The sequence below is a fragment of the Synchiropus splendidus genome, chromosome 4 (assembly GCF_027744825.2).
Source record: "Synchiropus splendidus isolate RoL2022-P1 chromosome 4, RoL_Sspl_1.0, whole genome shotgun sequence".
Taxonomy (NCBI): Eukaryota; Metazoa; Chordata; class Actinopteri; order Syngnathiformes; family Callionymidae; genus Synchiropus; species Synchiropus splendidus.
The window spans coordinates 14,544,737-14,566,132 of record NC_071337.1 but is presented as its reverse complement, the minus strand read 5'-3'; the positions used below and the strand labels follow the sequence as shown (position 1 = coordinate 14,566,132).

At 42.4% G+C, this 21,396-nt stretch overlaps 1 protein-coding gene across 4 annotated transcripts in view; it reads right to left on the bottom strand.

Annotated features, from left to right (window-relative positions):
- Positions 1 to 5,113: 5,113 nt before the first annotated feature.
- runx1t1 (RUNX1 partner transcriptional co-repressor 1) overlaps positions 5,114 to 21,396 on the bottom strand; it is a 48,206-nt gene continuing 31,923 nt past the window's right edge. Inside the window, exons 5-11 of one of the 4 annotated variants that reach the window (XM_053862177.1) lie at positions 19,523 to 19,704; positions 15,736 to 15,998; positions 15,236 to 15,333; positions 13,682 to 13,877; positions 13,441 to 13,509; positions 10,363 to 10,595; positions 5,114 to 9,037 (exon numbers count right to left, since the gene is read on the bottom strand). In XM_053862177.1, coding sequence (XP_053718152.1) covers positions 8,711 to 9,037; positions 10,363 to 10,595; positions 13,441 to 13,509; positions 13,682 to 13,877; positions 15,236 to 15,333; positions 15,736 to 15,998; positions 19,523 to 19,704 — 1,368 coding nt within the window. In that variant the 3' untranslated portion in view covers positions 5,114 to 8,710. The remainder of the gene's footprint in view (positions 9,038 to 10,362; positions 10,596 to 13,440; positions 13,510 to 13,681; positions 13,878 to 15,235; positions 15,334 to 15,735; positions 15,999 to 19,522; positions 19,705 to 21,396) is intronic. The other 3 variants (XM_053862180.1, XM_053862178.1, XM_053862181.1) reach the window with 3 other exon arrangements.

The window sequence follows — 21,396 nt, the reverse complement described above, 5'->3', positions numbered from 1 at the left end:
GTTCTAACGTGTGTTCAATATTGAGCCATTCGAGGATAACATTTCTTTGATAACCGGTCATCAATACACCCTTGAATTCATTGTATGCGGCCTGCAAACCAAAGGTCAACCTCTAGTTAGTAAAAATGTGGCAAAGGTAGTTCAATTGGTTTATTTTTTTTGTTCTGCATCATTCATTCTCAAGTGACAAATGTTCCTATATTTGTTAAACAAACCCAACTGTTTCAACATGAACAACACATCATGGAAGTGATGGAGTGTAAATAATGTAGGACACTCGATTTCCATTGTTCTCCACAGATGGGGGAGACCATTGTGTATTTTTCTCTACAAGTACCTGCTGGACATTGTATGCAGGCTGTTACTTGGAGTGGATTGCTGCATCGGCTGTGCCTTGACCCACATATGCCTGCAGTGAATGAACACGGTACTTGTATTGTGCTGCAGTCTACTGAAGATTTTTGTGAATTCCTGCATGTTTAAAGTTGAGCAAAAGAGGCGTAGTATTGGTTAAGGGTCACAGTGATATTTGGATCTTTAAGATTGCACAGAAAGAGTTGTATCTGTTGTTGAATTAAAATGGAAGAACATTATGAACAGCACACAATTCGCAGACATCTGAAAGTCAGAAGAGTGATTACATGATGTGTTGCAGTGCTATGTCTGTCCTTCAGAACTCTGACCATGCAGCAGATACCTGAGCCACTTTCTCTATTCCATCCCAAGATGAGCAGCTGGCTTTCAGAGAGAATCTTCTCTTTGCTATTTGTGCATCACAGTGGTGCGATAAATCAAACTTCCTTCTGCTCTCACAGCCACACTGACCTCATGTTTTGTCCTACATTGCAACCCAGCACTGTGACTTGGAGGCGCTGATCCTACCATTTGGCTCCTATTAGCTGCGGCTACATGGGCACTTTTTCCTTAATCTGACTGAATGCATTCTTATTGAAGATTAAGGCTGCGTCCCAATTCTCCCACTTACCCCTCCGTGTTACCCCTTCACCTTCGCCCTCAAAAATGAGCATCAAGGTGTTGGGGTAACATATTCCACGAAGAAATAGCCCGACAGCTGACTGCGGCTGACTGAATGCTAGGTTTTTCAGAAGCGACAGCAAAGAAGTAGATTTAGCTAATTTCTAATAAGTGTCATACAGTAATTAGATTTTTTTTTAAATTATTATTGTACAGTAACTACATTAAGAACAAGTAAGAAATATGTATTGATACATACCTGTACAACATTACACTGTCATGGGTTCAAAGTTAAAACAAAAAATATATGCAAAGACTAATGCAAACATTAGCTCATAAATAAGGCACACTGGCACTCTAAAAACTTTTTATTTTCTGGACTCCTCCATGAACAGGTCCAAATGCATTTTTGTCTTTTTCATGCTGTGGAAGATGTTGCACAGGCCTCAGACAGGGAGGCTGTGCTTGGTGCAGTTGGTTCATTAAGTTCCTAAAGTTCCCAAAGAACAGAGTTCCATGAACATTATGACATAATATTTCTATTAATGCAGGCATTGTAATAATTAGGTTGACATGCACTTTTGTTTTTATTGATTTGGCATTTTTAATAATCATAAATACAACGTAGCTTGTACTTTTGTTTGACTTTTTCCTGCTTGTTGGGCTGTCACATTTCCTTTCAGTCCCAACTGTCCCACAATAATTTCCTGGAATTGACCCAACAGCAGTGACGTGAACAAACAGATACAACAGAACAGAGGAACAGGAGGTGTACCAGAATTGGGACACCCCTTGCTTTTGCGGAACATCAATACAAAGGGCTATTTTGACGTTAACATTAGCATTTTCATCCAGATGTAGTTCATTCCATTCCATTCATTCCGATTCCAGTGCTCTGTGTTAACGCATCAAGTGTGAGCCAATGTAGTAAAAGCTGCTGGATAGACCAAACCTGCTTCCACTGCAACCGCAGCGATCGCGTTATTGGACTGAAAACCCAACAGCCATTGAGCCCACCTTGAAATCTTGCCCATAAAAAAGCATTTATGACTTCGGCTTACAATTGAGAAGCCAGACACATCTGTATTTTCTGTATCTGTAGCCTGACTGAGATTTCTACAGTGTGAACACTGTGTGCAGATAGTCCATGGCTGTGGGCAGACTGGCCATGTGCAGAGACTCGATAACCTGTAATTTAATAACATCAAGCCCTCTTTTCTAAGCAGGTTTAGACCGAAAATCACCCCGAGTCTCCCCTCTGGTTCTGAGTGGAAGATAGAGAGAGTAAAATACAGGACAGGGATTCTCTTTGATTCCTCCGTGTAGAACTGACTGATATCCATTCATCCATGCATATGAGAAAAAAAACACACAGACAGGCTTAAGGTGAAGCCCTGAACAACTTCAAAAGAAAACACAATATTTGGGAAAGTTACAGATAAGGTCATACCATTTTTCCCCTTCAGAACACGTTTAAGTCTTGTAGTGGTTCAGCAGTATCATAATCATGAGAGGAAACATTTAGCTCCTGCCAAAATCGAATCTTGATGTCCCATAAATTAGGTGTAGATGTATTCATATTAGTTTTGTCTTGTACTTCAGAGCTATGTAAGAGATTTGGATCGCACTCACGGCTTTCTGAATTGAGATTTACCAGTTGAGGTGGTTCTGCCATTTCTTCTGGTGCAACCTTTGTCGACCTTTCATTTACATATGTTTGAATCTTCATTCATTCATCATCTACTGCTTATTGCTGGAGCTCATCCCTGGTTGGTTTGGGTGAGAGGCGGGGGGACACCCAGAACATGTTGCCAGCCTATCACAGAGAGATGTGGCCGTTCACACTCACGCCTCCCTACCTGGATAGGTCACTGACAGTCTCAGACCAGCTGATCACCAAAGAGAAAAGCATCAACCAAATGAACCTCTGTATGTTTTTGGACTGCAGAAGGAGACCAGGGAGCCCAGAGTAAACCCATACAAACACCAAATGGAGTGGACAGCTTGAATTTAATTGGTTATTATTTGTCTTTATCATTTCCTCTCACATATTTTAGTATGAGATTTCAAATGCGATTTCAATAATTCACTTGCCGCCGTTTCCACCCCATGCAGCACGACTATTTTTATTAAGCGGATGACTTCTACAAGTCATAGCCGCGGACTTTCAGCAGTAGCATGGAGTCACGTCCAGCCCAACAGCTAAGTGGAAATCCTGCTGCCGCTGTCTTGCTTCCCTCCTCCCAGTAAGCTGTGTTAGCCGGGAGGTGCCAGAGGTCCAGGCGGCAAGGCGCTATCACTCACCGGCACTCTTTCACACAGGCATTACCACGCCTTTATCTCATCTCTTGCAGCCCAGCAACGGCCCGCCGCCTCTGGCCCCTCTAGGCTACTTTACTAATAACCTATTTCTTATCAGGCGGTGTGCACCTCTGCCTGTGATCAAAAAGCCAATTAATGGAGCGGGGAAAGGTGAAGCATTCAAATAATGGAGACAGCTGTTTTTCTCTGTTTGAGAAAATCCATTTTGTATTGTTATCGGCCTTGAGCAGCTCCCCTCCTTCTCCCGTCCAACGTTTAATTCAAGTCACTGTCGGCTTCTGCCCGACGTGATAAGCCGGAGTGAGAGAAGACGGGGACGAGACAAGGAGACGAGAGGGAGGAAGAAAAGAGTCCTGGCCACAATGAACTTTATTTGGAAGAATGTGGCAGCAGACTAACTCTTCTCTTTATCAACTCCAAAGTGTTGCGCTGGAGATAATAAGAGGATGGTCGAGGAGGATAAGAAACGCAAAGCCGCTTTATTGAGTCACCTCTTTCATTGGAGGGAAAATTAAAATCCCAGCTATCTTTCACACCAGACTCTTTGTAGAACCATTTTATTTTACTGCTTGACAAAGTCTAGTCCGGATTTTTTTTTTTTAACATTCGAAGTACATTCTAACATCTTTCCCACGTGAAACGTTGCTGGAGATCCAAAATTAGACAATGTCTTATTAGCTTCAAGCGTCAAAGACAGTTTCCAGCAGACGCCCTCTTGCTGTAAATTATGTTTCAAGTTCAGGGATGGTTTCATCCCCAAGGATGGCAACACGACAAAAAAATATCTTCCAACATCAATCAGTGAACGTCAAGGGAAATAATTACATTTTGTGGTTTGATCTGAATGGTTCAGCGGGAAATCCACAGATGTCAAATGCGTCTCTCTCACGACTTGCTCCTGGAACTCTTGTTTTGTTTTTCAAATTTTCAAGAAGGCAGACGCACGGCTTTAGAAGAGAGAACAAGTCTTGTCTGAGACATCGCCTCCGCAAAACTAGTGATGAGGTTTGAGTGGATGAGTGGAGTTGAGTCCAGGAAAAGATGACGATAGAAAGTATTGTCGAGTGTTTGTGGCAATACTTTTCCATTTTTCCTTCTGTGTAAACACACTTTTCAACATTTAGTTTACTTAAACATATAGCTTAAGTGTGATGGTCGTTTCAACGCTGTCCTTGGTACCACTCCATCACGCGGCATCTAACAGCCGAGTGAATCTAGTACTCACATCGGCGTCTTTCCGTCACCCTCTTCCTGATATTCATGCGAGCGACTGCATGCATGTGCTAAACTTTATGCTAAGCTTTATATTTTGCATGTTACATGGACTTCTCATATTCCTAATCCCAGTTCTATTTCCAGCCGCTTGGGCACTGCTGGTTCGAGAAACAATAGTCTCAACAAAGCAGGTATTAACATATTTATTACACCGCAAAGAGAACATCAATACCAGAATTATACTGCAAAGTTTCACAGACTGACAGACCATCGTTTATAGCCCGCAAAGAATAGAATTAAAAAATAAATCAAAACAAAACAGATTGATATGAAACCACAGTTCTGACATAGTTGACTGGAAAGCTCTTCTGAGGACTAAGCGATGGAAAGACCGCTCAATTTCAGCCAATAACCTGTGGTTTTTAGGTTTTAATAAAGTATTGCACAACAACTTCAAATAATTCTTTTGTCACAATTAATTTATCAAGAGAACACACACGAAAATGTTCCAAAGTTTAAACTCTCCCTTACCGCTGCCGTTCCTTAATAAAAAGAATAGAACCTTTTAACTCCTAGGAAAAACAGGCATGCCTAAATCGTCTTCTTTTTTTTTTTTTTTTTTTTTTTAACAAGACCTGTATGATCCTGTAATTGTATTTATCTCAGTTGACAAGTGACTATAGCATATTTTCAGGACAGAGAAACCTAGAAAAGGGTCAATAGAGGAAATACTTGAAGCAAAAACCGAGAAAATTAAGCATCAAGTAACGGATCGCAGCCCAAATTAGCACATTTTTAAAATCTGGTCTTAAAAAAATTGTTAAAAAAAAACAAGCGTAAATGAACGAAACATTCTGTTTTTTTCTCATTTCTATTCATTTATGTTGTATTTATTCATGAGGTCTGCATTGTTACCAAGTAGTGATATGGTTTCGCAGCTATATTAGCTTTGACTTTGGGTTTTTACTTTTTTTTTTTCCTGTTCACTTGTGCCCATTTGGTTTCGACTAGACCAGTATCAGCGCTGGGACTGATGCTCTTATCGTGCTGTAAGAGGTAGAGTGAGACTGGCTTGCTACTGAGGACTTTGTAGCAAAACACACACTGAGGTGGGAGGAAAACAAAAATATTCATCTGGATACAATTTAGTTTTTATAAACAGTAACTGGTGTTCGGGGTCTGGTAGACTTAGTTAAAACCTGTTGCAACAGGCTTTTTGAACTTTGACCTCTTGCGCTGCGGCCACACTACTGGGGTGAATGTCCTGTTAACAAACACTGTGCATGTGACTTTCTGCTCGAGAAAAATGTGTCATCTAAAATTAGTGTCAGTTCTTGTCACATGACAGAGGGTTGATGATGGAAGTGTTACATTCTCCGATCTGATCTGAGGACGCAGTCGTGTGGGTGCATCTGGAGGTCAAATGAATGATCATGTGAAGAGAACGGCGGGAGCAAACTGCCAAAAACAACTAGAGACTAGCATCTCCATAGCACCAGAGTATTTAGGGTGACTAGCTTTTACTGTATACTCTTGCTTTACTGTGACAAGATTGACGAAAGCCAACAAAGATTTAGGAAATTTTGTTTGACATTTGTGTGGGGTGCTTCCTCAAGATACCATACAGACATTCACATGACTCTTAAGAATGACTCAGAAGAATAACATAAAACATTTGTCTGTGCAGGTTCTCATTCAGGTGACAAATGCAAGAAGCCTTTGTTCCAACCTCGCCCCTCTTTTTTGTGGGTTCTAAAGTTCTGACCGGCTCTTGTGAATTGCTCTTGTTTTTTAACCAGCAGTGTCACCAAATCTCATCAATGTCTTGTCAGGTTCATTTGTGTAGCAGCCTGGAGGCAGATCAATGGTGGAGAGTAAATATGGATGAGTTAAGACTAAGGGAACGGTTCGGCGTGATGCTTGTCAAAAATGACAAGCAATTTGGGAATGGCAGCTAAAATAACAGGCAGGGCGACTTGATCTTACTCATTCACAAATGACATTCTGTAAATATACAAAACTCTTGACGATGCGTACGGTAAAAAAGTTCATGTTGTTGGCAAGAGTTTTGTATATTTATGACCTTCGCTCTGACCTTCATGACACAGTTACTGTTTATATCCCCGTTAACCCCTTATAAACCAAATTAATTCGGTTTTGTGAGCTTTAAATAATTACAAAATTGTAGCTTGAGATTGAAAAATGTGGTAGCTTCTGTAACCTTGTGTATTATTGCAATTTTTTTTTCATTAATTGGATGTTTTCACTTCATAAAACAAGATAATTGCCACTGACTTGCAGATCGTAGAGCAGTTACCATGAACTGTTATAGACAGATAAAGAAAAGAAAAAAAAAAGATCACTTGTTTAAAACAAACCTCTTTCGTGAGTTGTTTAAAATCAAGATTTGGTCCTTGGTGTCAGTCTTTGGCTGTTTTGAGTTCGTCTCTTGTGTTAACACTCTTTGTTACCTGGTGTGTTGTGTTGTTAAAGCTGTCAAATTGGAGTTTACACCTCTGCATTTGGAAAGTTTGTTGTTAGACGTTTTTTTTTTTTCAACCGTTTTTTTCTGTTTTCTAAAAAATACTGAACAAATGTTTCATGTGCATGCACTGTCTGTAACTATCGAGGAAGAAAATACACCGTCACTGTCATGTAAGGAATGAGAGGAAATGAGGAGGGACTGGTAAGTTCACCATGAAATAAATAGTAACAGGCTATTGCTACATACAAAAGTGTTGCATTATGGCTCTATAGCAACAACACAATGCTGAAAAAAAGGCATGCCAAAACAACATCGGTGACAGTGCAAATACATTGATGGGTGTCCCCTCTGAATGATCATTTAGCACGACATGCTGTCTCTGGAATCAGTCCCTGTGGTGGCTCCCGGGTCCGTCTTTTTCTGGGGACAAGAACTTGTAGAAGTAGCGATGATCATGACAGGGTATAGAAAAGCAGCTCAGAGAGAGAGAGAAAAAAAATCTTTTTTTTTGTAGTTGTGGACAGAGATGACGTGACAGCTTCTCAAGGTTTCCCCATTGTCCATTGAAGTATAATAAATAATAGTTGGGGACACCAAGTGAGTTCAGTCTTTACACATAAATAAAAAGGGCATAAAGAAAGAAGTGGCACAATCCGTGCGAGTGTCTGCTGTTCTGGTGATTGGACAACCTTCCATGATGATGGTAGTTTTATTTCCGTGACGGCGTTGAAGCAAATTGTACTCCTCAAGTGGGGAAAGTTATATCATCTTCAAGGGTTCTTCAGCTTTTGTCCCAAAGGGAGTTGGTGGAGTATTTCCCGGCCCACTGACCTGGATATTACAAGTGAGGAGGAAATAACACTGAACAGCTGGCTCTGCTCACAATCTGCCCAACATCTGCCCATCTCATGGTGTTGGTCATAGAATCAGTCCCTCCATTCTCACTTTCCGATTTCAAGAGCATTTTTGTTATGCCAAATCAAGTGAACACTCTCTTACGATTGTAATCGAAATTGGGCTGCGTCCACACTCCAGTGTTTTAGTGTAAAATAGATATTTCTTCCAAACATCCAAATCTCATGATTTCTATCCTCCCATATGCACGAGTATTCTGCCGACCATCAACCATAACCGGCTCTTTTAGACCCCAAAACATAAGGGAAATTATCATAAAGTGAACGCACTATTTGTGTTACCAAATAAGCACCATTTTTGTCCAATGTAAAAACACTAACACCATTGAAATTGGGGAGCTACGTCCAGTCCAGTCATGTGGTCGCTGTAATCTCTAGGAGTGTGGATGCTGCCTCCTCTGGATTATTGGATTATTTGGAAAAGAAAGGGAGTGAGATATTGTTGTATTAAATGTATGTCTTTCTTTGCCCAGTCTCTTTATATTAACAGGAAAAAAATATCAGACAATGACAACAACATTAACAACATACGACGACAGCCAACAGACAATTGAACAACAATGAAATGATATCATTATTTAAATTCATTCATTCAAAGCAAAGAATATCTTTGTGTCCCTCTGAAGTCACGGTTAGTCAATATGACCTGGTTACGGACTTCCTTCTATGACCAAGCTGTGAGACAGACACGAGCGACGTTGTCTAATCCACCGTCGGCCGTGTTAGCTTAGTTTACAAGGCAATGAAGACAGTCATGCTGTTTGTGGGGTTAAGAGTCAGCTGTTACACACTGCCTCTCTCAGCGCGGTGTAGCATCCATGGCAGAAGAGGACGGGGTGCTGGGTGTGGACGAGCGGGTGGTAGCAGCAGGCGGGGTGGCAGCAGGACTCCCCGTGCTGCTCGGGGTGCAGGCGGAGGAGCTGACTGGGGCAGGAGTCTCTGACCCCGGGACGCCACCCTGTTGCTGGCTGACCTGCTGCTGCTGCTGCTGCTGGGCCTGCAGGGTCTGACCGCAGACGTGGTGGTGCTTCTCCCAGTCCTTGTGCTGGCAGAAGGAGCCGCAGTAGCGAGCGGTGTTGCAGCCGCTGCAGGTCTCGCTTGCCTTACGACCACAGTTCCAGCAACTCTGGCAAACAGATCAACGCAACATGAGCCAATTATTGTTTAGAGCTTAGTGTGATTATTTAATAATGAAAAAAAAAACATATTATAGTACCATAATTTCCAGACTATAAGATGCTACTTTTTTCTCACAGTCTGAACCCTGCAGCTTATACAACAGAACGGCTAATATATGGATTTTTACAGGCTGAAATTGGGTGAAATCGGAGGCGATGAAATCGATGAAATCAGAGGCTTCTTCTTGACCCTTAAACTGCTCAAAACGCGCTGTTTTCGCCCACCTGTCCACAGCACCAGCAACAGTGCCGATCTCCTAGAGGTCCAGAATCGACAGGCAGCTGCCATGACTGGCTATGGTGTTGGAACTTCGGGCATGCGGGCGAAAACAGTGCATTTTATGTGAGCTTTAATGTGAATAAAAAATGTGAGGAGCTCATGATTCAAGTTCAGAACATTGCCCATTGTTTGTTTTATGAGCCAGTCTTGATGCTGGAGATGGTTTTTAAAACTAGTTTTGAAAAGCGTTTTTAACCCGTGTGCACCACTGACCTTTCAACAGCACAGACAGCTCAACTGCACCCGTGGCTTATAGACCGGTACAGCTTATGCATCAACAAGATCTATTTTCCTTCTTAAATTTAGTGGGTGCGGCTAATATTCCGCTGCGCACCATACTCCGGAAATTACGGTAAGACAAAATATAATATTTACTCAACACTAAAAGGAAAAGAAAAAAGCTTTCTCCAATCATACTAGAAGCCCCATTAAGCACTACAACAGTTGGAAAACTGTACATCTGACATTCATTCAGACAGCTGGAAGAGTTCAGTTCATTTGCATATACTCCATCACTTAACTAAATATGAGTTGGATATGGTCCATGTTGGAAAAAGAACCTTCAATAGAGTGAACTTAAATCACAAAGCTAACAGTGTGGTTCGCCACAGAACATTGCTCACTCCTGAATCAAAAATGTTGCATGCTGATCATGTCTCTGAAAAATAAAATCTTTCAGTACTAAATTCATCTAGTTGTGAGGTGATGAGTCGTCCGAACCTGGAACTTAACTGTGGACTAACATTCCCTGATGCTGTAGGAGTCTGGGATCCTATTTTCATTAGTCTGTGTGAGTTTTTGTGGATGAAACTTGCTATCTTTTGTAGCTAAGCATTTCACATAGCTTGGGAAACAATTGTACCCCGCCATACTTGAATGTGCTTCTTCGCTTCTGACTGAAGCACATGATCAGCTGAGTTCTGAACCAACAATGGACACTAAAGTCCATTGGAGCATAGTCGATATGAGAATGTGTGCGCATCCGCGTCTCACCTCACTGGAGTCCTCCTGCTGGTTGATAATGGAAAGGGCGTCCTCGGCCGCCTGCCGCTTGGCCTCAGCCACAGTGCGCTCCATTTTTGCTCGCTCACTGCTGATCATCTCGTGAGCCTTGCGCTCCGCCTCAGACACGGCCTTCTGCAGCTCGGACATGGCCTGGCGCTTCACCTCATTCACGGCCTCTTCTGGAAAGAGTGTGGACACAGAGGAAGTCAACCCTCCCGAACCTGCAACGTAGTGTTCAATGAATTCCTCGGCTCGTGGACAGACAAATCACTGAAAATTGACATGACAAAAACTGACACAGCTTCTCCGCGCCGTGACCAAACAGCCTGTACAGCGTGGTTTAATCTTATTATGTAAATGACTCAGACAAACGTAATGTTATTCAGCAATTCTGTGATGTCCTTCCTCGTAATATAAACTCTTCTTTTCTGCGTAATTATATGCTTCATACATTTGCTGTCCCCGGCTTCTTATCCCCTTACGCCACAAACAGATGTGTAATTTCCAATGCTAATTTCAAAATTTGCAGGCATAATAGATAGTAGGTAATTAATTAAAACGAAATCCTAATTTGAAAATTCATCTTTAGAAGGAGAGCTATCGGAGTAATCCCACTTCATCACTCAGGAAACTGTAGTGGCGCTCAGGCGTGTTATTTAAAACTTGCTCTGTGGCTGAGTAACCTTCCCGTCTGGATGTTAAGCAGTCGAATTCAAACGGATGTCAAAACAAAAAAGGAGGCCTTTTGTTTGCTGCCTGAAACTTGACTAATTATGTATGCAAATCAGGCAATTTATATTTAAATTATGCATTTCCATTGTGATCCCAGAGGCCCACGCAGCGAGAGGAAGTGGGAAAGCAGTAGGACACTTTGCGAGGCGCTTGAATATTTATCACCAACTGTAAACATTTTGCCCATTTCAAACCCAGGTATTCTTTTCTGTTCTCCATTGTGCTACACTGCTATTTTACAATCCTCCTCGGGTCATATTGAAATCAAGTCTCTGCCCGTGCCGCTCAGGTGTAAAGGATAACGCGAACAATAAAAGCTCGGGGAGAAAAAGACCCCGAGCGTCTCGAGGTAAATGCAGCTTTGTGTGCGGCAAATGTAATTCTTTCAACATCACTTTCCTTTATAATACAAATAAGAAAAATGTCTTTTCAATGTCAAGCAGAATGTTTGCAATTCTGAGGAGCGCCATCTACGTTCTTTGTGAGCTTGGTTTTAAATGAGGGCATTTTTGTCTTTAACCTCCCGCGCCGCCTCCAGTCATGGAAATTGTGATGTTTCATATTTTCCTTGCGTGTAGACTTTGGATTATCCGCTGAATACATCAGATGGAACTTCGATTAAAGCGAGGGAGAGGAGGTCAGAGATGGGTTTGCTATTTCAGATGGCAAACAGATAGTGACACACATTTAATTTAAATGCATATTTTTACGGGTTATGACCTCACAAGGAGGGACGATTGCAGCGCTCATCTGAAAATGACTGGGATTCATTTGTTTACATGGGTGGTGATTCATATGAATATTTCCCCCCCATTTTCTACGGCAACCAGTGACTGGAGGGTTGCTAGTTTAATTCCAGCTTCAAGATACAGTACTTTGCACATGATGGTAGAGTTGGCTAGTCCAACTGGTGTCTCAATGCCGCCCCTGAGTGGCTGTTTGTCAGAGGACGGACTGAATTTTTTTGAAGGAGAATCAATAAACAGTCAATGAAATGCTATTCATAAAGGAAGTACATGTGTTCACTATACAACAGACATGGCAAATCATCTCACACAAATATAGCACTCGTATTAACGCCACATGGACCTTTAGACACGTCATACAGGGACCATTATTGAGCCATCTTTAAGCCCAGAATACATCATTTTCAATCCCTTTTAGACAGATAGGCCCAGAAGGAGTTACATCTCAGGTTGTGTTTGGTTGTTGCTGTGTGGATGCTATTAAATCCCTAATGGTCAATTATACCCGACACACTGGTGGACACAAAAGGGCAGAAACGCTGACTGATGGAGTAGCTAGGACTACCACAACACTGTGTTCAGAAAGACTCCCGAGGCACATTCAAGGCTGTCAAAGGCTTTTCTTCAACATTTGCCAAATAAAGAAGGAGAGAAGCCAAATCCTCAGATATTAACGCAGTGGAGCTGTGAGAGAACATTCAAACGTAATTACATTTCAGTCACAAAGACATGCTCAGAAGTCTGCCTAAGAAATGTTCTGCTTATGTTAATATTGCAATCCACATTTAGCGTTGGCTCCACAACAACTAAACCAAATCAAGCGTTGCTGTGAGTCCTCTAAAATTATACCCATACTATATGATGTAATCCCTCCAGTTTGTCCAGGGTCTGCTGTAGTCCAGGAGGTATCTTGATGTCCCATTTCTCACCCTAACACTAGCACTTGGTTTTGAGTGCCCTCCACTGTGAACCAGAGAGCAAGTCCCCAAAATACTAGACCAGAACCTGTTACCAAGATAGGATGTTTTAATATTCAGTGCCACAGTCTATATTGGGATTGAGTTTATCCTAAAGCCCTAGCTGCTTCACACACTTGAAGTGCCGGGCTTGATGTAGTCAACAGCACCACATCATCTAATAATAGCAGGGCTGACACCACCTAACCAGAACCCCTGCTCACGGTGACTGGCTACAGATTGGTACTAATTCCAGTGATAAGGTTGCTGCGTAATAAATACACAGATTATTGACCCGCGCAGGACAGTGAGGATTTGGGTGTGGTAGAAGTACCACCACTGAACTGATTCAATTTTAACAAACCTTTTCTGCTGTGACCCATGTATTATTTGAGCAGCAAAGTCAAATGATTTATAAGCTGACATCATGTTTGGAGTGTGCACAAGTGTCTTGTGGTTGAACTTTATTGCTCCTTCAGCGTCTGGTTATATTCAAGTCAAGGAGGACTATTTTTATAAGCCTTGACTCATATTTATTTTGCTTCTTACAGCATAATGTCTTAAAAATCTGCAGATATTTTAGGAAAGCGAGTCATATGAGTTTTAATGAAAGCCCAGGATGTGACGCTCACCAGCTTTCTTCCAGATTTCCTCAGGGACGTAGCCGGACACCGGTCGCTGCAGAAGTTCCCTGTGGATTTCTGGTGAGGGAGACAGAGAAATTAGATGCTACCTGGCGAACTGAAACGCATCGCTTTACAACCATAAAGGGCCCTTCTAGGTGCCCTCAAAGCCAGTGCTCGCCAGTATGACAACAACATAACATAAACATCAACAACATAAAAAAAGTTAAGCACAGCCTGACAGATCTACCTGGGGTAGCGTTCTCTTGTGCCGCGGGGCTCTGCTGCCTGGGCTGCCCACTAGTTGCTCCTTTTTTCAGCTCTTCTGCGTCACTATAGCGTCGAATCCAGTAGTTGAGTTCCTCCCGATCGGCTTCCTGGCACCGTCGCAGCACAGTCAGCGAGCGCCTCGTCTTCTCTACCATGTCCATGATGCAGTTCAGCAGCTGGTGAAAGAGTGAACAGAGTGCTGAGTATTCAGCTTTTCCAGGTCTGGGATTTTAAAATGACGTAAAATATCATGGCAGTTGCACTAAACATGTTCATGGCACTAAGTTCGTGAGGACAGAAGAGAGTGGAGAAAACTTTTCACTGACTCTGTGATCAATGTCCCCTTGCATCTCTTGTCACTGTTCATGAGCTGTGCATGCTATGACAGTCCTTCATGGAACCACAGGCGTACACTTCGAAGTTGATCCCAAGTGTTGTGCGGCCAAACACCACAGTGAAGACCATGACTCACCCCCCCTTAGTGCAGGCTGGATCTCATGTGAAAGCCCTTCATTCGAATATAATCTCCACAACTTGCTCCATGAAACTAAGTTTTGCTGACTGGATAGTTATTCTCTCCAGCACCTCAGGCACAGTTGCAAGAGTGAAGATTTACCGATCCATGACCCGTGAAGTAGTCTGAGACTGAGTAATACAACTTACCTTGATATTTGGCAGAAACCCGCTAACTCCCCATCGCTCCCCTTTGAAAAGCAAAACTCCTAAAATGTCCTGCCACTCCTTTGGCAAAACCCCAGACTTCAATGTAATATTTAAAAGGTTTGTCAGCCGTGACAGCCAACACCCAGAGCTTTCAGTAATTCAGCATGAATCTCTGTCCCCAGGGCTTTGCAAATGTGGAGTTTTAGACTACCACACTTACCTAGATGAAATGAATCTGCCATCGCTTCCTCCATATTGGAGATTGGACTCTACAAAGTACTACATCCACAACTTAATGGCGTCTTTATTTGCCATCCACAGTGTCCAGTCATTGCTGTTGCTGCCTCCTTTACACTTTAACATCTGCTGTTGTTTGTTTGCTTCATATTCTTCTAACCTTTAGCCTTGATTTGTGTAAGAAGGATGACATGTATCATAATCAGAACATGCAGTTGCACCTTATAGACCAGAGGTGTCCAGAGGATTTACATTTTAATAGTCTCAAACTGACCTGACGTTTCATCAAAAACACATATCGCTCTTTCATCATATTGAGATTATCAACTGCTGCCGTGAACCAAGCGGCAAATATAAGCGGACAGAGTGCAAATACTTCCATCATTTTCTTTTTACGGCTATATCAGGATGAAAAGTATAGATGATAAAAACATTGACTCTTCCATGTCCTAAAGGAGAAGAGGTTAACATGCAAATGTTAACATGCAGATAAGGATTTATGAAATATCTTAGCAGTAAATGCAGACAGAACCATTGATGCAAAACATATATATTTACAGGGAATTCCAAGTGGTCACTAGTGAACTATAATTGAATAAGAGTGGGTGTAGAAATATAAAAAAAATGTTATTACTTTTCTTACATGGTCAAGGTGCTTCCATTCCTCAGCCCACTCTCTGTCCGTCAGCCGGTGGTCAATTACTTCCTCCTGCCTGTTTGTTGGATGCAAACCTTTAAGACAGAAACAGCATTGGTCAGTGTGGCAAAGTTAACTCCATCACAGTTTCTTTTCCTCTACATAGATACTGTATCCCTCCCTTGACACACCATGATTGGTCTATATATATATATGTCTTTTACATAAACTTTTTTAAAAACACGAGCACCATTGATTTCCCAATACTGAAACCACAACAAAGCGTCTTTTAAGCGCAGACTTTCGTCAGACAGTGCTTCACTCTATGTGAGAGTCATAATAAACTCATGAACTGATCTTAGTGGTATTAAAGAACAGAGGGGCAGAAAAAAATGACGATAACATGATGCAACTGTGGTAACACTCTTGTTTATCTTTCACAAAATGCTCAGCAACCACACATGAATTCCCCCAATACCTTCTGGAAAAGTTCTCACCGATCGGTCTGGTTCTCTCGCGGATCTCTCGGTGGTTGGATGCTGGGTGTCTGTAGGTGTCCCGGTAGTGGTGTGCAATGGCCATGTCATCCAACCTGTAGTGCTGAGGGGGGATGGGACCCGGATGTGGGATGCCGTTGGGTTGGTAAGAGATGCCATTTGACGGACTGAACCGTGTGGCGGGGCTCATGGTGCAGGGCCGCTTGCTGGGGTGGACGTCTGTGTGCAGAGGGCCGTCTCGCTCAAAGCCATTCTCTTTGGTTCTGAAAAGAAAAAGTGGAGTTTGGTATTTCATCATCAGTTTCATGTTTTTATTACACGGTGAGAGATTTTTGTGCTCTCCACTAAAAACGTTCAGAGCGGCCCACACACTGTGTTCAGAGCAGTGGGCGGAGCTACGGCTTGATTCAATAATGGAAGACTTCACTTGCTTTTCTCAATCTGAAACCTATATTATGATCAAGGAAAGTACACTGCCACCTGATGATCGACAACATCATAATGTGTAGGTTTGTATTCAGGTAGTCACTAAGCCTGAGCCTCATTCTTTGGTCACATAACATTGCTGGACTCAAACCCCAACCCAAAAAGAGACTAGATTCAGTATTATATTTGACAAGGCTGTTTTTTTAACAACAAGAAACATTGACTCGATAGCAACTCAACACAATTTTTCCCTGGGTTAGGCCAATCCTTCCAACGCCAGCAGATAACTGTGCAGAGGAACGTGGGCTGCTGTTTTACACTGTTTGTGGATTGTGACAGAAAACACTGGAACACTTTATTGTTCTCTTTGTATGTGAGCTATTACCACTGCACTCTACAGAAAGTCTCCATAATTACTTTCTTCTTATTTGGAAATCTTCTGAACTGTTTAGTAAATGGCTTTCGCTTGGATAAATGCACATCCCAGTAGGTACTGTGTCCAATTTAAACACCAGGCATTACGTCAGTGATAAGGTCAGACACAAGGCAACACAAGGGCACGAGTTGCACTATCAAAAGAAGCATGCTATCCAGGTTGTTTTACCCCAAAATACCCACTCTGAGGTGAAGGGCGTACACTCATGAAAATACTGTAAACATGTCCAGAAACACAGCCTCCTAAAACAAACCGCCTCAGCGGGATCCTGTCGACGTTGGTCGACCTGCTTCTCAGGGATTCGTTGCCAGCTGGGTTTTTGTAAACATCTAATGACCCACATGTTTTGGTGTGCTCTCACTTTTGGCACTTCAAGGTTCACTCTTGCCCATTCCCCACCCCCACAATCCTTCAGTTCCCCTTGCTCTTCAGTTTCCTCGCTCGCTCTACTGTTCTTCCCATCTCTCTGTGATGAACAGATTGAACTTCTTAATGAGCTGTTTTTATGGGCTCCTAATGCTCAAGCACAGCTCTCCATATGCTCTTTTCCCACCACCCCTCCGTCTCTCAGGGTTTCGCTTGACTCATCCATCCATTCTTCCTCCCCACAGCCACAGGCTTATCACACCAGTGTTTCTGCAATTTCTAATATCTGCTGGCTCCAGTGGGAACATCATCGTCTGCAACATACACTCAAGTGTGCAGGATGAAACTGGGGTACAAATGCACCTGCTGGTAATGCCCCTTTATTTGGTGTAAACAAGGACCCAGGTTCAGATATAATACTGCAGACCCTTTCTGTTGAGCGACTGCAACAGTATTACACTTTTCTCCTGAACTTAACAAAGAATATCAATGAAGAGTGTGCACCTGCCGGTCCACAACACAGCTGAATGGTTGCTATGCAACATAACACTCAGCTACAAGTTCCATCGCTTCAGACACAATGCACTGCAGCATCATTTTTAGCACGCTGTCTTGTGTTGCACAACTTCAATACGCCTTCTGCTTTTGGCCCATACTGATTGCTGCCGATTGTTTAAATCACACACATAAGTCCTTTGGTTTTTTCAGATGAATTACACAGATCTACTAAATAATAATAATAGTACTAGACTATAGAAGACATTGCAACATTAAAAGCAAATAAATAAACAATAAAAAGGGCAAAGTGCTTAATATGAAATAATATTCCATTTTCAATGAACAGATTAAACCCACAGTGTAAACACCTGAATGTTGCCTCATAACCAGCGAGACCACTCCTCTTTTCTTCGACTACTATGTCCAGGGAATGAGTGTCTGGGATCCAGGTGTGCTGGAACTCAGCTGCTCATCCACAATTTGCATTGGTTTTGCCAGTGGTTAGCTCCGGTTAGCATTCGTTTGTTAGCCTCTTGGTAGCGCTCAAATTCGCCGTGGTGATTTGAGGCCAAGTGTCTTGTTTTAATGCCGCTCCTGAGACCGTGGGTGCACACGTTGTGAACTGCAACCTGGTTGTCATTTTCCTGGATGAAGAAATATTGCCGAATGACCGCCATCCTGGCTGGGCGGCTCTAATGTCTGCAGCTGCAGGTCTCCTCTGCAGCTTCACAACAAGTGTGATTTTCTGGAGCGACGCCTGCCTTGTTTTGTCAGTTTTACATTGTGATGTAACATTTTTGAGTTGTAACATTTCTCATCGTGTATAAATATAAATAGCACCCTATTCAAATAAATAAGTAATTGGCTTATATTCGCCATTCGATCGGCTGATCATGATGACGTCATCAATGCCCATATCGGTGCCAATAAATCGGCCAGTCGATCGATCAGTGCAGTCCTAAACAACTCCTCTCCTACAAACAGTTTAGACTTGACGCAGACAACCTGTTGGCCATATATAGGACCTTGACAGTCCCTCTGCAGTCCCCGTGGGCAAAACATCAAAATAGAGCAGGGTCTGGAGTCCGGGGTAAGTGAAATAAATCGATACCACATGATAACCTGAACTCCACGCCGGACTCCTCTTTGTCTCCGAATGTTTTCCGACCCTCACACGCAGGGATGCAGAGCAGAGGTAAGCAGAAAGCAGAGGTGCTTAGCCAGCCGTATTGATGCCGGAGCCTCATCTGTATGTGTTATCAGCTCATCTCCTGAGACACACATGCTCCATGCACTTTCACATCGGCAAGAGCGCCACGATAAAACACACAATAACACAATATTGAATTCAGAGTACAATCCCCATTGTCTCAGTGTACACACTCGTGTGCAGACATTTCTGCTGCAGGTAAAGCAAGGAATAAAAGTCTGTATATTCAACTGCTTGGGGACAACGTAGCTGGGATTTATTAATCATATTCAGAATTTTTGTCCCTCAGCAGATACAGAAAAGTACATTTTCTTCTCCCTCTGTTTCAACAGTATTCAGAAGCCCAAGAGTTTGTGTGTGAGAGACACTACACCGAGCACTGACTCGCAACAAAGCTCATCAATATTTCAATTCAACTGTGTTTTTTTGCCCATTTTGCTTCATGCTGCCTTCACTGCAGTGTCAAAGTTACGCATGTTTTGATGTAATGCGTTTGAAAAAAAGTCAATTTATGCTTTACTTTGGCTGCACGCTTGTGGTTTTGTTGTGCTCAGGGACCGGAATATTGGACTGAAGAACTGAGGTTAGGATATTTCTGGACGTTATGCTTCGCTGCTTGTCCATTGGCATAGAGAACATCATTAGTGAAATTGATGTCAACAAACAGAGATAAGGTCCAGAAGGGTGTTTCGCCGCAGAGACGCACAGGAAGGGACCCAAATTGAGCTGGTGCTTATCAACGCACAAATTGAACACAGATTTCAACTTCCTCTGTCTCATCTTCATGGCTTGTTCGTACTGCACCTTGGATTTCCGTAATTGAATTGGTGACTGTTTCTTCACAGACTGACCTGTCCGGTGTCCGCCTCTTGCCGTTCTCGTTGACATCGAGCATTAGTTCAGAAGAGTCCACTGGAGAGGTGGTGCTGGTGTCCAGCAGCAGCTGCTCATGCTGGGCCAGGTACTGAGCCGGGTTCTGCTTGGCTAACCGGGCACAGTGAAGGAGTTCTCGCTGAAGTAGTGGCAGGTTTGCCTGTGGAACAAGTAAATACAGTCTTTATTTATAAACCTTATTGATGCATTGTTCTGTATATAATGCTCAGTCATATGATAGGCCAAATGTAACAACACATTCTTAGTTCAGGTCAAAACAAGTCTTTTACAACCAGTGGTGTTCGCTCAGTAGGGCGTAGGCGTTCTAGAAAATATCGATGGTGACGTGATACTGGATTGATGTATGCATTTTTTGTGAATAAATATTTGGATACCATAGATTATTATTATTTTTTTAATTGTTCCATTAGTTGTAATTTAGTATTTTAGTTGTATATAGGTGTCAACAATAATTCAACAGCTCTGAGATCTGGTGAGCCAGCATCTGGAATGTTGTTTGCAAGATGTGCCTCATTGTTAAATATTGAAGAAGCACAATAAACCTACAAGCACAGATGAACCGAAGGCTGCTGTTCACGCCTCTGCTGGACTGTGAAATGTAACTGAAGGTCTAACTGAGTTAAGTTCATTACACTTAAGTATGTTTCAAGCACATAATATTGTTGTATATGTAATGTTTTTTTCCCCTGAAATTGTTATGAGACAATATATAGTATCGTATCGTCAGTCGGGATATGCATCATAGCGGTTGACTCCTGCCCATTCATTGTCCAATGTTGTCATTTCAAATCATTGAGTTACAAATTTGTAAAGAAGTGAAGCAAAAACAAAGATGATTTAACTTAGTGACACACTATCCTGTTTGATAGACAACTATTTGAGTCATGTTTCAAAGACTTTCTGGGGGATTTATAACCACATGCACCTATTGTAACCAGGAACTTCCAATTCATTTGCTGTGAGTTTTCCACCGTTATGTCCATATGTACATTGTCATCATGGATCCTGTGATCAAGGGGAAAGATAACACACGTCTCAGGTCAGACTACATCTATCGGATACCAAAGTGTCTGAAACTGGATTCGTGACCCTCCAGAGTAGAGTAGATTAGTGGAACAAAAACGTGTGGGATTTTGGGACACGGTTGTAATAAGGAGCCTGGGATTGCTTTCTTGTTTGGAGGTGCCCTGCTCTGCAGGTATACAAGCGTTAACTTCAAAGTCCTGTGATGGGATGGTTGCTGCAAGTAGATGAAAGCATTGCATCACTCGGGTTCAGAAAGAGAGAGGGGGCTATTTTGGCAGTCGTTTCAGGAGAGGCCATCTTCCATTTTCACACTTCGGATTCCATTTTTCTCCTTACAAACGCAAGTCGTGTGCTTTGATTCTCCGTGTCTTATCCAAATAATTCTTGCCTTGCGTTTACATTTTCTCTCCAGTCCAACGTCTGCCACTTCCTCTGACCCTGCTTTTTTTTTTTTTTTTGAACCTGCTGAGTAAATGGTGCGTTAATAGTTTATGGTTGTAATTAGCCTCAGAGAGAGCAAGAAGAGTGAGTGTGAAGTAGATTGCTTTGACCCCAGTGAACTCATCTTTCATTTATTAGAGGTCAGCATCATTGCAGAGAAGTGGGAAGCATGAACAACCAGTCCAGAACTGCAAACCTGGATCATTACTCATCTTCTAATGTGACCGGGTGTGCACTCCTGCCAAATATGGAGCTGCAGAGCAGCCGGATCCAGCATCAAGTTATTTCACAAAATCATTCAAAATATTACAACCTTCCAATACGTTGAAACTGTAGAGCTGGAAAACTTTGTTGAGTTGTGTTC